Below are 16,400 nucleotides of genomic sequence, written 5' to 3' on the forward strand. Positions count from 1 at the left end.
CTCAGCCCTCCATGGAATGAGTTGGGACACCCCCCAGCCCTCCATGGAATGAGTTGGGACACCCCCCCCAGCCCTCCAAGCCCTCCATGGAATGAGTTGGGACACCCCCCCCCCAGCCCTCCAAGGAATGAGTTGGGACACCACCCCCCCCCCCAGCCCTGCATGGAATGAGTTGGGACACCCCCACAGCCCTCAATGGAATGAGTTGGGACATCCCCCCCCAGCCCTCCATGGAATGAGTTGGGACCCCCCCCCCCCAGCCCTCCATGGAATGAGTTGAGACACCCCCCCAGCCCTCCATGGAATGAGTTGGGACCCCCCCACAGCCCTCCATGGAATGGGTTGGGACACCCCCATCGAATGAGTTGGGACACCCCCCCCCCCCCAGCCCTCCATGGAATGAGTTGGGACACCCCCCCCAGCCCTCCATGGAATGAGTTGGGACACCCCCCCCCCAGCCCTCCATGGAATGAGTTGGGACACCCCAGCCCCCAGCCCTCCATGGAATGAGTTGGGACACCCCAGCCCCCAGCCCTCCATGGAATGAGTTGGGACCCCCCCAGCCCTCCATGGAATGAGTTGAGACACCCCCCCCAGCCCACCATGGAATGAGTTGGGACCCCCCCACAGCCCTCCATGGAATGAGTTGGGACACCCCCCCCAGCCCTCCATGGAATGAGTTGGGACCCCCCCCCAGCCCTCCATGGAATGAGTTGGGACACCCCACAGCCCTCCATGGAATGAGTTGGGACACCCCCCCCCAGCCCTCCATGGAATGAGTTGGGATACCCCCCCCCCCAGCCCTCCATGGAATGAGTTGGGACCCCCCCCCCCCAGCCCTCCATGGAATGAGTTGGGACACCCCACAGCCCTCCATGGAATGAGTTGGGACACCCCCCCCCAGCCCTCCATGGAATGAGTTGGGATACCCCCCCCCCCAGCCCTCCATGGAATGAGTTGGGACCCCCCCCCCCAGCCCTCCATGGAATGAGTTGGGACCCCCCCCCCCCCCCCCAGCCCTCCATGGAATGAGTTGGGACCCCCCCAGCCCTCCATGGAATGAGTTGGGACACCCCCCCCCCAGCCCTCCATGGAATGAGTTGGGACCCCCCCCCCAGCCCTCCATGGAATGAGTTGGGACCCCCCCCCCGGATGAAGTTTGTAAGATGTAGACAGCGAATCAGAGGATGATGGGAATAAAACTAAAACAGATCATCAGTTACTTTACAAAATAAGTTAATCAATCAATCAATCATATCGATCAGAAATCTGGAGCTGTAGGATGCAACTTTATAACACATATGTTTTATTGGGATCCCCGTTAATAGCGACAGCTCGTCTTCCTGGGGTTCGACAAATAACGAAAAATACATGAAAAATGGTAAAGTGTTTTAGTCTGTAAACACATGAACATAGACAGACTTACATGAATACATGAACTCTATGAACTCATGAACTAGATTCCTAGGTCACATAGGGATAGGCCCGTGGTTGAATCTAGTTGATGAGCCTTGGTTTAAAAAGGTGATAGCTCAACAGCCAGATTCAGCGGAGGTGTCGAACTTGCGAAGAATGATTTGTACCAAATACAATACTCTTAGTTTTAGAGATGTTTAGGATTAGTTTATTTTTTTTATTTTATTTTATTTTACCTTTATTTAACTAGGCAAGTCAGTTAAGAACACATTCTTATTTTCAATGACGGCCTAGGAACAGTGGGTTAACTGCCTTGTTCAGGGGCAAAACGACAAATTTGAACCTTGTCAGCTCGGGGGTTTGAACTTGCAACCTTCCGGTTACTAGTCCAACGCTCTAACCACTAGGCTACCCTGCCGACCATCCATTCTAAAACTCTTTGTTTAGAGAGTTGCCGTGGTTTCACTAGCTGTGGTTGCTGACATGTACACTGAATGGACAAAACATTAGGAACGACTGCTCTTTCCATAACAGGGTGATCCCATATTGATGTCACTTGCTAAATCCACTTCAAATCAGATTTTTTTGTTTTTAAATATGTTTTTTAAGCCTTGAGACATGGATTGGGTGTGTGTGCCATTCAGAGGGTGAATGGGCAAGACAGAAGGTTTAATTGTCTTTGAACAGGGTATGGTAGTAGGCCCCAGGTGCACCGGTTTGTGACAACTGCAACGCTGCTGGGTTTTTCACACTCAAAGGTGTTTCCCGTGTGTATCAAGAATGGTCCACCACCCATCCAGCCAACTGGACACAACTGTAGGAAGCATTGGAGTCAACATGGACCAGCTTCTCTGTGGAACGCTTTTGAGACCTTGAGGAGGCAATATGGGAGTAAGGGGTGGGGGGTAATATCCTGTCTTTAAGCAGTAGCTATATACACAGTAGTAGAATTTCAACTCTCAAAGCAGTCAATACAACAATATCAACAAATCAGAACGTAATTCTTGTCTCTATGCAATTTTCTACATTTTTTATCAATCAAATTCTACAGTGGTCTATTCTATTATGCATCTCCATTTCCCTCCCACAAAACTGAAGCAAAACGTTGAAACTGGGAGAGACTGTTTGCTATGGTGGTGTGCACTAATGAACACACCCCTGGTTCCATCACGTCTCAGATGGAACTAACCCAGCTAGCAGATTTGGTTCGTTGGAAGTTAAGGGAACATACGGTTTAGGTTTCACATTGGTTGTGGGAACGAAGCCATATGCTTCCCGAGCATTTTTTTTTTTTTAAACGTTCTGGGAATAGAAGTGAAAACGTTGACTGTTCTGTGTTTAATTTTTAGGTTGCAGGGAGGTTCTGAGAACGTTTTCCTCTGGTTCCTTGATAAAACATTTTTTTTAAAGATTTTTTAAAATGTTATTTTATTTTCACTATTTTTTTTTTTCTTTCTTCTATTTGTTAGTTGTATAACTTTTAAACTGCATTGTTGGGAAAGGACTCGTAAAGAAGCATTCAATGGTAAAGTCTATACTTCCCGGGGGTTTTTTTAATTAGTGCAGTGAAAATGGAAATTATAGGTTATTTTGGAGGTTTCTGAAAAACTTCCTTAAAACGTTCACTGAATATTTCAATAAGACTTTTAATAACACCGCAAGCTTAGGTTAATTGTTTGGAACTCCCAGCACAGATAGGACACATGGAAATGAATTTGCTTAGGTATTATAATCATCCATAACAAGGTTTTTTATTTTTTATTGTGACACAGTGAGATTCAAACTTATAACCTTCTGTTCTTTATCCTCTATCCCATCCACATGAAATGAGTCCACTGCACCACCAGGATGCAGCTGGAATGCCGTGGGTTTTTTAAACTCATACGAAGCTGTTCATTTTTTAGTCTATTTTAAAAACAGACCACTATTTCAAAAGGAAACAAGCACTCATTAAGATCAGCTGTGGCCAATTAGTGGGTTACGGCCAACACACCTGAACACACTTAATTAACAAGATTAGAGGATAGAGAGAACGTTTTGTTGACGCTGAAAACGGTATGTTTTCAAATAAGATTCTTAGAATGTTCTATGAACGTTAAAAGTTGTCTTGTGGTTTTTATGGAACGTTTTAAATGCTCTCAGATTATTATTTGTATTCTTTAAATAGAACCATGAGGCAATCTGAAGGGAACGTTATGTTAAAGTACTGAAAATTCCCACAGAAGAACATTGTTTCTTAACATTCTCTGAACAATTTGAGAACATTCCCAACGTCAAACCAGCTGGAGAACGTTCCCAGAACGTAACCATGTTTGAACGTTTAGGAAACATTTTGGTTAAAGCAATGAAATACCGCAAAAAAAAATGTTTTGTCAAGTTCCTTAAATGTGCTGAGAATGTTCCAAAGCCAAGCGAATCCCTGTACCATTCCCAGAAAGTTGTGAAAAGGTTTTATGGCAAAATAAACATAGAACAACAACCACGCTCCATATGGTTCTCAGAACGTTATGTGCTAGCTGGGAAATGAGTTAGTTCCATGGTTCTAGAAGGCTGTAGTGTCTCCGTAGTCAGTGTTCCATCGTACATATAGGTCCAGGGTTGTGGGACTGACACTGGGCTTAATACGCTTCAGAGAATCCTCAAAGTCCTTGCAGCGGATGTTACGCATCTGTAACAGCATACACAGAAATATATCCTCTATTTCATACACATAAATATATTCTCTATTTCATACACAGAAATATATTCTCTATTTCATACACAGAAATGTATTCTCTATTTCATACACAGAAATGTATTCTCTATTTCAATACACAGAAATGTATTCTTTATTCATGTCAGACAGTCTATTATAGCTTTGAGCTGTTATAACTTACATCACTAGCAGCCATGTTTTTCACTTGCTCTGGTCCCAGTTCTGTGTGAACAGACAAAACAAACATGATCAGGGGCCAGGCATAAAGACACTTAGCGACCTCGTCAAGGCATAAAGACACTTAGCGACCTCGTCAAGGCATAAAGACACTTAGCGACCTCGTCAAGGCATAAAGACACTTAGCGACCTCGTCAAGGCATAAAGACACTTAGCGACCTCGTCAAGGCATAAAGACACTTAGCGACCTCGTCAAGGCATAAAGACACTTAGCGACCTCGTCAAGGCATAAAGACACTTAGCGACCCCGTCAAGGCATAAAGACACTTAGCGACCCCGTCAAGGCATAAAGACACTTAGCGACCCCGTCAAGGCATAAAGACACTTAGCGACCTCGTCAAGGCATAAAGACACTGTAGCGACCTTAACCCAACACTTAGCGACCTCGTCAAGGCATAAAGACATTGTAGTGACCTTAACCCAACACTTAGCGACCTCGTCAAGGCATAAAGACACTTAGCGACCTCGTCAAGGCATAAAGACACTTAGTGTAAGGAAGTGCTATTTCTTATGCAGGTGACCAGCCTACTGCTATTACATTGCTATAACTGAGACAACGTATTTTCACAGTAAAACATGTTAGGTCCCATACAGGATAGCTCCCACACCCACACACACAGCACACACACATTACACACACTAACTGCCGAGGACACACAGATAAGACATACACCCACACATTGGGAGGAAGAGACAGCCTTGACTTGCAGAAACCAGCGCACACACCTAATCTCCTTTCTAGCCGAACATTGTGTGACTGAGGACAGCGCACACACCTAATCTCCTTTTTAGCTGAACATTGTGTGACAAAGAACAAGACTCAGAGGGATGACGGACGGCCCAACAGGGCCAATCCAAGAAGACTACACCTCAGCCTGAACCAACCCGAAGACCCGATCTTCTAGAATCAACCTACTTTCTGTTCTGTATATGAGACATGTGCACTCTGTTATCTGCGCTTCTTTTCTGCTGGTTCCTTAAGAACCGAATGAAATGGCCCGTATACGTTGTACCAGATATCTTTACTCATAATTAAACTGTCACTTGTCATACAATAGACCACCTTGTCTGAATCGATCCTTGACCGGCTCACCCTCCTACATATCCCATTATTAACAGAAACTTGGTAGCAGAGGGATGGTTTACTAACGACCCAGTCCAGAGTGGTTGATGTGGGTGTGAGGGGGCGAGTTGGTGAAAGGACGGTTCCCGGAGGACAGGTGAAAACCATTCGGGGGTGGACAACAATTCTGCTCAACTCGGGAAACTGATCTCTGGTCGACCACAAAATAAGGTAAGCAAAACCTGTTTTATCAAACTTTGCATATTGTCGAATAGTCATACCAAATTACGATCAGTAGTACCGAGTGTGGGTAAGAATTTTTGTGTAAATTTTACATAAATAATGGACTTGAAATTGACAGTGAAGTAAACATATGTGGTAATTAGAATATCCCGATAGTCCGGCATGAGAACGGTCCGGTGGCAGACACCGGTAAGGGATGAGTAGTAGTTAGAATATTCTGATAGTCCGGCATGAGAACGGTCCGGTGGCAGACACCGGTAAGGGATATTTAGTAGTAGACCTAATATTAATAGAATATTCTGATAGTCCGGCTGTGAACGGTCTGGTGGCAGACACCAGTAAGGAATAAATAATATAGTCTAGGATAGATTTTCACCGATAGTCCGGCTAGTGACCGGTCCAGCTGTGTCTGGTAAGGTGGTCTATTATTGAGTATTGATGTGACCAGGATTATATTCTATGTATAAGTGATATTCGTTCGGGCGTCTGAAAAAGGGCGTGATCAGTTTTATCATTAACATCTGAGTATGATTCGATCATTCATCTGCAAAAGATAAATCCAATTAGTGTTTTAGATAGAACCAATAGCCGGTAGTGTCCGGTGAGGTTAAAATCCAATAGCTGGTAGTGTCCGGTGAGGTGTCTACAATAGATTAATGTATGATTAAGATATGTTGGACTGAAAAGTCCGCTTTGTGTTGTGGCCAGAATGAATGTGATAAATGTACTAATGTGTGATGTCATAGAATAAGATGTTCTAATTGAACAATTGTGTTTAAAACTATGTCCATGTAATAATATTTGTGTGTTGACTATAGACTAAATGTAAACGGCGTTTCACAAGTCCCTGATATTATTACCATTATTTAAAATTATTGTGAGCAAAGTATTTCCTAAATTCAAAAAAAAAAAAAAAAAAAATCTATTATCCAAATTGTTAAAACATAGTTTATGTTGATAATCATTTCCTGAATTGGTGGCTCGTGTTTAATCATTAAAACATTATTGTTTAAAATTCTGGATATATGACGGAGAGGCTCTGAGTTAAGACAGAGTACGAGTAATAGTGTCTCCTAAGAATACATCACTGGCACGAGCCAGTGACGGGCTAAGTATATCCAAAGAGTGTACAAAATATTTCTAAAAAAAAACACGTCAAATCAGCACCTAAGACAGGTGGAGGAGAGGTTTGGCATTACACACAAGTTTGGCTCTGTGTATAGGCCGCAATCGCAGGGCCTTGTGGAACGCTGTAATCAAAATCTGAAAGCTAAGATAGCTAAAGTATGTGCAGGAACCAAATTGACCTGGGTGGAAGCCCTGCCCCTGGCACTGATGGCCATGAGGTCCTCACCAGGTGCAGGGACACATCTTTCACCCCATGAAATAATGACAGGTAGAGTAATGCCAGGGCCACCAAGAGAGGGAGGTCATATGCCCCCTCTTGATGTGCACCAGATAGGGATGTCTGACTATGTGAAGAAATTGACGGAATTGTCTGCAGCTCTCTCCAAACAGATACACCGTGTCGCAGAGAGGGAGCTGACTGACGTCCCGGAACAACCAAGGGTAAAAGTTGGGGACTGGGTAAGGATCAAGGTCCACAAGAGAAAGTGGGCTGATCCCAGGTGGACTGGACCGTACGAAGTGAAGGAGGTTACTTCACACTCAGTCCAGGTCAAAGGTAAATTAGGCGCACCTTGGCACCACCTGACACATTGTACACCAGCCCCAACCCCTGCCAGAACTCTGGCTGAAGTAAGAAGTGATTTACTCACATCCAATTCGAATTCAAATTCTGACATCCCTCCCGTCTGATCATGTGGAGGAGACTCCCATCCTCAGATGATAGGGACACTAGAGTAGCACCATGGGCTAGAAGGGCTAGGAGACCATGGGAAAGACCCCATTGTTTGTCCTAATTATAGTCAATGTTGTTTTGACATTGGGAGTAATGATATGGGCAGCCCAGCGTATAATCACTGACCAGGAACAGACTACCCAGCTAAACATCACCAATGCTTCAATATTCTCGGATACGCATGTTCTGTCTAAACGTCAAGTTCAGAATAATGACTTTGAGTGTACTGCAGAATTGATTAGGTCAGCTACTCTGTGTATCCCGCCTAACGCTACTACCACTGTTATACTTACCTGGGGTGTTATTGGAAGCCCAGGTGGCGGTTATGGTACTCATGCAATCAGTTGGTCTAGATCAGTGTGGTACATGACAGAAGGGGGGTATAATAAATGGACGTGGAAGAATTTAGTGGCAGAGACTGGTCCTGACTGGTCTAGCTGGACAGTGCATCAGATGGCACTCCTGTGGCGGAGCAGGTTGACGTTAACTAAAGTTACAACTGGTTTGAAATTGGTAATCAAACACAGGGAAGGTGGTATGACTTATGACCTCCATTGTAACTTTCCTTTGTGGTCTGATCAGCCTCATTGGAAAGCCATTTGGATGGAGAATCTAGGGTAATTTGTAATACTGATATTAAGGTAATTTAATACAAAAATGCAGTGAAATTTACATTATAGTGTCATTATATTTTCTCTGATGAACGTGGTGTGAAAATTTAGCTAGGATAAGTTTTATTTATGGTAGACTCATGTTAAGTATTTGGGACATATTTTGAGCAAACAGGGCAGGGAAGAAATTGAGATATTTGTGTTTGGTTTTAACACCTGTATATAGGGGGTGCCATTTGAATATTTAATTTGTGGTCATGGGTAATACGGTTTGTTTTTATTTTTATTTTTAAGGTAAATTAATTATAGTGGGGTTTAATTAACCTATATAAGGACTTTAGAAAGTGCCACCATAGACATGTTTTTCTAAAAAAAAAAATCCATGAGTTTAGATAAAGCCAAACAGTGAGACATTTAGTTCAAATTTGGAAACATGAGAAAACGAGCTACAGACAGATAAGGGGAAAAGGCAGACAGAAGAGCCCTCCCCTGCACTGCAGAGACCTTGAAGGTTGGAGAGCAGAGAGGATAAGTTTTAAAAGGGAGCCAGGACGAGCAAAGATAACAGAATGTGTAGATAACAGTTACTGAGTGGAGACAAAAGGGAGAATTGGACATGTGGAAAATGAAAGGGGCGCTCCTACATGATAATGTCAGAACAGAAGGATAATATACTAATCTTACCTAAGTCATTATTTAGAGTAGGTAAGGTTGTTACCTGGGCAGAGCCAGGTATCAAAAGGGGGATGGGTAAATTGTGGTCTAGGATAGGATGGGGCCTATTGGATAAGAAACTAAATATATAATCAGATAAAACATATGAGAAACTGTTTGTTAACCAAGCCTGTATGTCCAGGATTTTATGCATTACAGGTGAACTACAGGTGAAGTCACTCAATCCAGTCCCAGAGGCTTGTTGGGGGGACCATACAAGGACTCCTGGTGACAGCTAGCTGAAAGAGCTACCCGGATTCATATCGCACGGGGGAGGGTAGGACACATGACACTGTCGAACAAAAAACAGTGTTCGAGAGGAGAACTGGAATTAACAGAATTCCGGGGGCCATCTCTCGAATGAAGTAACCCTCCCTGTCCTGTCACCCCTGTTTTTGTTCATAGAAGTGAAGATGTGTCTGTCTCTTGCTAGTGATGTGTTCTCTGGGAGAGGGTGGGGCTTTACAGGAGTGTCAGTGTACCTGTGTAATGGGGGAGGGTGTCCATATGGGGATTACATGATAACCAACTTGGGACAATTCTAGGATTGGAGAAGAGGGTATTCTTATAGCATAGGGGATCCCACAAAGGTGGATAGGTTTTCCATCATATGGGGAAAACCTGGGAGCACTGTTGAACTTTGTAAAGGTGATGAAATCCTACTAACCATCAAAACTATTAAGCTCTCTGATGCAGGCACTTACACCCTCGGACTACAAAGGACCGGGACAGACACGATGGATGTGTTTTCTATTAGGGAGCTGCCAAAACCAGAGGTCCCAGACGAACCAGGGCCAGACACACTCCTCTACCACCCCTGGACCGAACCTGCCACCTACCACCACTGTGTTAAAAAATCCTATTCAGGTAATTAATGTTAGAGACTACACAGCTATTGATCAATTAGGCACTGAGACTGGTTTTGATGGTAGGGACAATTTGTGGCTGTCTTATATGAGGTACACAGCTAAAACCATGAGAAGAAAGGACTGCACTATTTGTAGTCATGCTAGACTTGTTCTGGCTACACACCCATTTGCTATAGGAGAAGGAGAAGGGTGGTTGTGTATTCTGAGAGGTTTTTACCAGGTTCAGCCCAATTCAACCCTCTGTTCCTCTTTGAGCCTTGTGTTTCCTACAGTACCTCCTCATCGGGCCCCTTGGGGTGTTAAGGCATATGGGGGCAATTACAGTTGCATCACGGGTACAGGTAGTGGCATGGACTATGGGAGATTGCCTGAAGCTGATTGCAGCAGTAACATAACCATTTATGCCACTTGGCCAGTTACAGGCCTAAACCAAACTAGTGGTCTGGCTGATGTGTGGTGAATATGTGGACCCAAAAGAGTACTGAGACCCATTCTTAGAGGAGACTGGCAAGGTACGTGTGCTCTGACCAGTTTGATAATTCCACTGACCATTGTTGATGTTACTTCTGAACAGCTGTTGGGTTCTGTATCCAGGGGACCTGAAAACATTCCATCCCATGGGAGACATATATGTAGTGCTCCATGGACAGAGGATGTAGTTGACATACACACTAACCTGTTGAGAGTGCCAATGGGGGTTCCTCATGAGTTTCAGGCCTTGGGTAGGAATGATGGACTCTGGCACTTACTACCTATTATAGGTCCAGCCATAGTGGATGCTAGACAGACTGCATGGATCAGTTATATCTACTATAATCAACAGCGTTTTGTGAATTACCCCCGTGATGCACTCACTGGTCTGTCTGAACAGCTTGAGGCCACATCTAGGGTTGCCAGACAGTCTGCAAGATGTTCGGTGAACAATGTTGCACGTATATTCCTAATAACACCACTCCAGATGGTGGTATAGCTAAGGCCTTTAATGGGCTTGGTGCACTATCTGCTGAGATGAGGACCATGGCGGGGGTGGAGGAGTCTGGACTGTTCTTTTGGTTGGGAGCCTGGTTTGGTAAGTACACTGGTATGGTGGTTACTGGATTTCTGACCCTAATTCTTGTATTTTTATTATTGATGTGTTGTGCTGCTTGCATCATACCGTGTTTTAAGAAGTCAGATGTTACAGATGTGACTCTAACATGTTTAATCCCATTAATGACTACGGATAACCCCAGTTGTAATTGCTCTGCCTGGGATGCTGTCTATCCCATGACTAAATCTACTGCTAGGAAACCATTGTTTTCCAACAAGGTTGCCAGGGCACATTTCACCTGTGTCAAAATGACGGGAGGCGGTACTAATGTGGGACAGGTTCCTGGGAATTGGTGTCTGGATACAATCAACATTGTTGGGAGTTTCAGTCCAATATCCAGAGCAGATGTGAGGTGGTGGTGTGGCAACACTGTCCTGTTTGATAAATTACCCTCCAATACTACTGGAAGCTGTGCACTTGTTACTCTCCTTTTGCCTGTTTCTATCTACCCTACAGAGGCTGGAGACCTCATCCTTAGGGTCCAGAGGGTGAACCCTGAATATTGGAGGGGACGTTCCAGGCGTGCCACCACCCCATCTAGTGGTGATCCGACGTACATAGACGCCATTGGAGTCCCAAGGGGAGTTCCTGACGAGTACAAGTTGGTGGATCAGGTGGCAGCTGGGTTTGAGTCCTCCATTTGTTGGTGGTGCACTGTTAATAAAAATGTGGATAGAATACATTCCAGAATCGCATTGCAGTGGATATGCTACCGGCAGAGAAAGGTCGAGCTTGCACTATGTTTGGTGAACAGTGTTGTACTTTCATCCCTAATAACACAGCCTCCGATGGTAGCTTGACCGTAGCCCTAGAAGGTTTGAGGACTCTTAATGGTAAAATGAAATCTCATTCTGGGATTGATACCTCAATGTGGGACTCCTGGATGAGTGCCTTTGGTAAATATAAAACCCTGGTCTCCTCCATTTTGGTCTCCATTTCGGTGTTCGCGGCCATTTTGGTTCTCTGTGGATGCTGTTGCATTCCATGTATCCGTTCCCTTACCACTAGGGTTATCTCTAGAGCTATTGACCCTTCACCCTTTCCCAGATGTTTCCTCTGCTTGCTAATGACCTGCCCGAATTTGAGGATGAGGTTGAGAGTGCCTACTAGGTTTTGTTTTTCTTTTCATGAAATGCTATGACTGCTGAAATAAGGGATAATGAGTGACACCCTAGTGGGTGTCAAAAAGGGGGGCTTAAATTTCACATCATTTTCTTTTGTTCTGTTTTTCAATGAGCTGTTGTTCTCTTTTGACATGAGGGTTGTAAGTTCCTAGGTGGCTGGTAGCCAATCTAGTACATAGTGGGATCGAATGGAGAACATGAAGGTATTTTAAACTTTGTAATTGTTAGCCTAGTTTATGTCACATCTCTTAGGAGATGTGAAGAGAGGGAATCACAAAACTTTTCCTTCTGGGAAAAGTTTTCTTTTTGTGTCTGGATCTAGTTAGGTTGTGTCACGTCTCTGGGGAGACGTGAAGAGAGGGATTTGTAAGGAAGTGCTATTTCTTATGCAGGTGACCAGCCTACTGCTATTACATTGCTATAACTGAGACAACGTATTTTCACAGTAAAACATGTTAGGTCCCATACAGGATAGCTCCCACACCCACACACACAGCACACACACATTACACACACTAACTGCCGAGGACACACAGATAAGACATACACCCACACATTGGGAGGAAGAGACAGCCTTGACTTGCAGAAACCAGCGCACACACCTAATCTCCTTTCTAGCCGAACATTGTGTGACTGAGGACAGCGCACACACCTAATCTCCTTTTTAGCTGAACATTGTGTGACAAAGAACAAGACTCAGAGGGATGACGGACGGCCCAACAGGGCCAATCCAAGAAGACTACACCTCAGCCTGAACCAACCCGAAGACCCGATCTTCTAGAATCAACCTACTTTCTGTTCTGTATATGAGACATGTGCACTCTGTTATCTGCGCTTCTTTTCTGCTGGTTCCTTAAGAACCGAATGAAATGGCCCGTATACGTTGTACCAGATATCTTTACTCATAATTAAACTGTCACTTGTCATACAATAGACCACCTTGTCTGAATCGATCCTTGACCGGCTCACCCTCCTACATATCCCATTATTAACATTAGCGACCTCGTCAAGGCATAAAGACACTTAGCGACCTCGTCAAGGCATAAAGACACTTAGCGACCTCGTCAAGGCATAAAGACACTTAGCGACCTCGTCAAGGCATAAAGACACTTAGCGACCTCGTCAAGGCATAGACACTTAGCGACCTCGTCAAGGCATAAAGACACTTAGCGACCCCGTCAAGGCATAAAGACACTTAGCGACCCCGTCAAGGCATAAAGACACTTAGCGACCTCGTCAAGGCATAAAGACACTGTAGCGACCTTAACCCAACACTTAGCGACCTCGTCAAGGCATAAAGACATTGTAGTGACCTTAACCCAACACTTAGCGACCTCGTCAAGGCATAAAGACACTGTAGCGACCTTAACCCAACACTTAGCGATCCCGTCAAGGCATAAAGACACTGTAGAGACCTTAACCCAACACTTAGCGATCCCGTCAAGGCATAAAGACACTGTAGAGATCTTAACCCAACACTTAGCGACATCGTCAAAGCATAAAGACAGTGTAGCGACCTTAACCCCCCCTCAAGTTTGCTGCAATATTATAATATACACCGACCAGACAGTTTATTAGGTACACCCAACTAGTACAGGGGACGGACTCCGCTTTGCCTCCAGAACGGCCTGATTATTCAAGAGAATTCTACAAAGGTGTCGGAAACGTTCCACAAGGATGTCGGTCCATGCTGACGCGATGGCATCATGCAGTTGCTGCAGATTGGACGGCAGTATATTCATGCTGCTAACGGCTCGTTCCATCTCATCCCATTATACTCTATTAGGTCGAGGTGTGGGACTGACCAGGCCACTCAAATACACTGAACTGACCGTCACGTTCCAGGAAATGGTTTTCCACTCTTCAATTGTCCAGTGATGGTGATGGCGTTGTCCACTGGAGCTGCTTCCTCTTGTTTTTAGCTGATAGGAGTGGAACCCAGTGTGGTCGGCAGCTGCAATAGCCCATCCCTGACAAGGATCCCCGAGTTGCCTTTCTGCACATCACTGTTGCACTGCGCCGTTATTTGCCTGTATGTGGCGCGCCTGTTAGCTTGCACCATTCTTGCCTTTCTCCTTTTCACCTCTTTCATCAACATTTTCCCCCACAGGACTGCCGCTGACTGGATGTTTATGGGTTTTTTTTGTCGACACCATTCTCAGGAAACCCTAGACGCTGTCCTGCGTGAAAAGCCCAGGAGGGCGTCTGTTTCAGTGATTATGGATCCGGTCTGCTTGGCACCGACGATCACACCACGCTCAACGTCACTAGTTTAGCCCATTCGAACATTCAGTGGAACAGTAACTGAATGCCTCGATGCCCGTCTGCCTGTTTTATATAGTAGGAGCAATCCGAGGTGTACCTAATAAACTGTCCGGATAGTGTATAATAGGTACATTGTCTATTACTATTGCACATAGCCATAACTTCTGGGCATTGGGACAGGCTGAAATATAGGCCTTTACTCACCCCTGATTGGTCCAAGAGCAGCATCCTTAGCCAACGATGTAAGATCACTTCCTGAATAGCCCCCCGTCATTCTGAGAAGGTTTATATTTCGGTTAGAGCATGTTTAGGTTGTATAGTTTTATCTCTACGGTTTATGCTGGGGGGGGGTGGCCTAGTGTAACGTAGTGTGAGAACTTACTTTGCTAGATGGGCTAATTCCTTCTGATTGAGTGGGTGTCCATGTTTTCCCAATAGATTCTTCAGCAACTTGAAACGCGTCTGTGATGATAGCAAACACATAACATTGGTTGAAGAATTATTATTTTTTTTTTATTATATATAAAAAAAAAATCTACCCAGTAAACCACTCAAGCCATAACAAAGTTCAGTGTTGGTCCTACCAAGAGGAAACATGCAACAAGGGTTTACCTCCTCTGTTGGTAAGGCCACATGCACCCTTTTGGCAAATCGCCTGTAAAGGGAAAAACAAAATAACAAATTAAATATTGTCACCAGGGGTTTGAACCGGTTCAGGGAACAGAACCGAAAACAGAAGAAAAACAAATGACATGAACAGAATCACAACAGGGAATGAAAGTGATCTATACTGGTTTTGGAACAGAACTGTTATTTCCCCCAGCCGTTTTAGGCTACCTGCCTCTCCCCATCTGAAGCATAGGCTACAGTAGCCTACCGACGTTACAAGACTGATTCAGAAATTATTTATTAGAAAATAATAGATACAACGTTTTCAATGCTAATTAAGTATACTATATTTATCACTTTTCGCGTTGGATTTATTAACTACAAAAAAAAAGATAAGACGAGTTTTGATTTTACTTCCGGTGACACTCCGCACACACAAGCTTATTAGCTAGCTAACTCTAGCTTAACATTGGACCAAAACCAGGAAGTTCAAAGACATTCAAAGGTTCCTTCCTTCATAGAAGCTGCTATGTCACATGTCTAATTCTGTGGGCCTAATTTCAGATAATGCTTTATCATAACAACATGCCCAGTGCTACAAGCCAAACCCTCCTCCTTCACCTTCTCTCCCCACCTGCCAAATGTTTTGTCACATCTCGCGCCCTACACTGGTCTGTCCCCAATGCACATACTGTACATAGTTAATCCGCTCCATGGCAAGCCGCTCTATCCGCACTGAGTGGTCATTTAAACGTCGAGCTAAATGTAAACAACAACCAAAAACAACGATTTCAGAGGTTTGAAAAAACAACAGAAAGGAACGATATAAAATGTTAGTTATTTTTAGTTTGAACCGGTTCAGAACTTTATTTTGTGTGCATAGCGTTATTAACCGGTTCCCATGTTTCCTGTGTGTCAGTGCATCATATCCAGTACCTGAGCACAGCTTCCTGTGTGTGTTGTGTCCAGTACCTGAGCACAGCTTCCTGTGTGTCAGTGCATCATATCCAGTACTTGAGCACAGCTTCCTGTGTGTGAGTGCATCATATCCAGTACCTGAGCACAGCTTCCTGTGTGTCAGTGCATCATATCCAGTACCTGAGCACAGCTTCCTGTGTGGGAGTGCATCATATCCAGTACCTGAGCACAGCTTCCTGTGTGTGAGTGCATCATATCCAGTACCTGAGCACAGCTTCCTGTGTGTCAGTGCATCATATCCAGTACCTGAGCACAGCTTCCTGTGTGTGTTGTGTCCAGTACCTGAGCACAGCTTCCTGTGTGTGTTGTGTCCAGTACCTGAGCACAGCTTCCTGTGTGTGTTGTGTCCAGTACCTGAGCACAGCTTCCTGTGTGTGTTGTGTCCAGTACCTGAGCACAGCTTCCTGTGTGTGTTGTGTCCAGTACCTGAGCACAGCTTCCTGTGTGTGTTGTGTCCAGTACCTGAGCACAGCTTCGTCCAGCTCCTGTGGTCTGTTTGTAGCTCCCATCACCAGAACCCTCTCTGCCCCTTCCGACTGCACCTGCAACCATCCAGGAGACTGTTGAAGGATACCATATATACAACCATCCAGGAGACTGTTGAAGGATACCATATATACAACCA

At 44.6% G+C, this 16,400-nt stretch overlaps 1 protein-coding gene across 1 annotated transcript in view; it reads right to left on the reverse strand.

The window, feature by feature from the left end:
* Positions 1-1,283: 1,283 nt before the first annotated feature.
* Positions 1,284-16,400, reverse strand: part of LOC139367870 (spastin-like) — a 28,354-nt gene continuing 13,237 nt past the window's right edge. The window contains exons 11-16 of the mRNA XM_071106218.1: positions 16,238-16,317; positions 14,801-14,843; positions 14,571-14,650; positions 14,393-14,463; positions 4,293-4,333; positions 1,284-4,084 (exon numbers count right to left, since the gene is read on the reverse strand). Coding sequence (XP_070962319.1) covers positions 3,959-4,084; positions 4,293-4,333; positions 14,393-14,463; positions 14,571-14,650; positions 14,801-14,843; positions 16,238-16,317 — 441 coding nt within the window. The 3' untranslated portion in view covers positions 1,284-3,958. The remainder of the gene's footprint in view (positions 4,085-4,292; positions 4,334-14,392; positions 14,464-14,570; positions 14,651-14,800; positions 14,844-16,237; positions 16,318-16,400) is intronic.

The sequence above is a fragment of the Oncorhynchus clarkii genome, chromosome 16 (genome assembly GCF_045791955.1).
Source record: "Oncorhynchus clarkii lewisi isolate Uvic-CL-2024 chromosome 16, UVic_Ocla_1.0, whole genome shotgun sequence".
In the NCBI taxonomy this organism is placed as follows: Eukaryota; Metazoa; Chordata; class Actinopteri; order Salmoniformes; family Salmonidae; genus Oncorhynchus; species Oncorhynchus clarkii.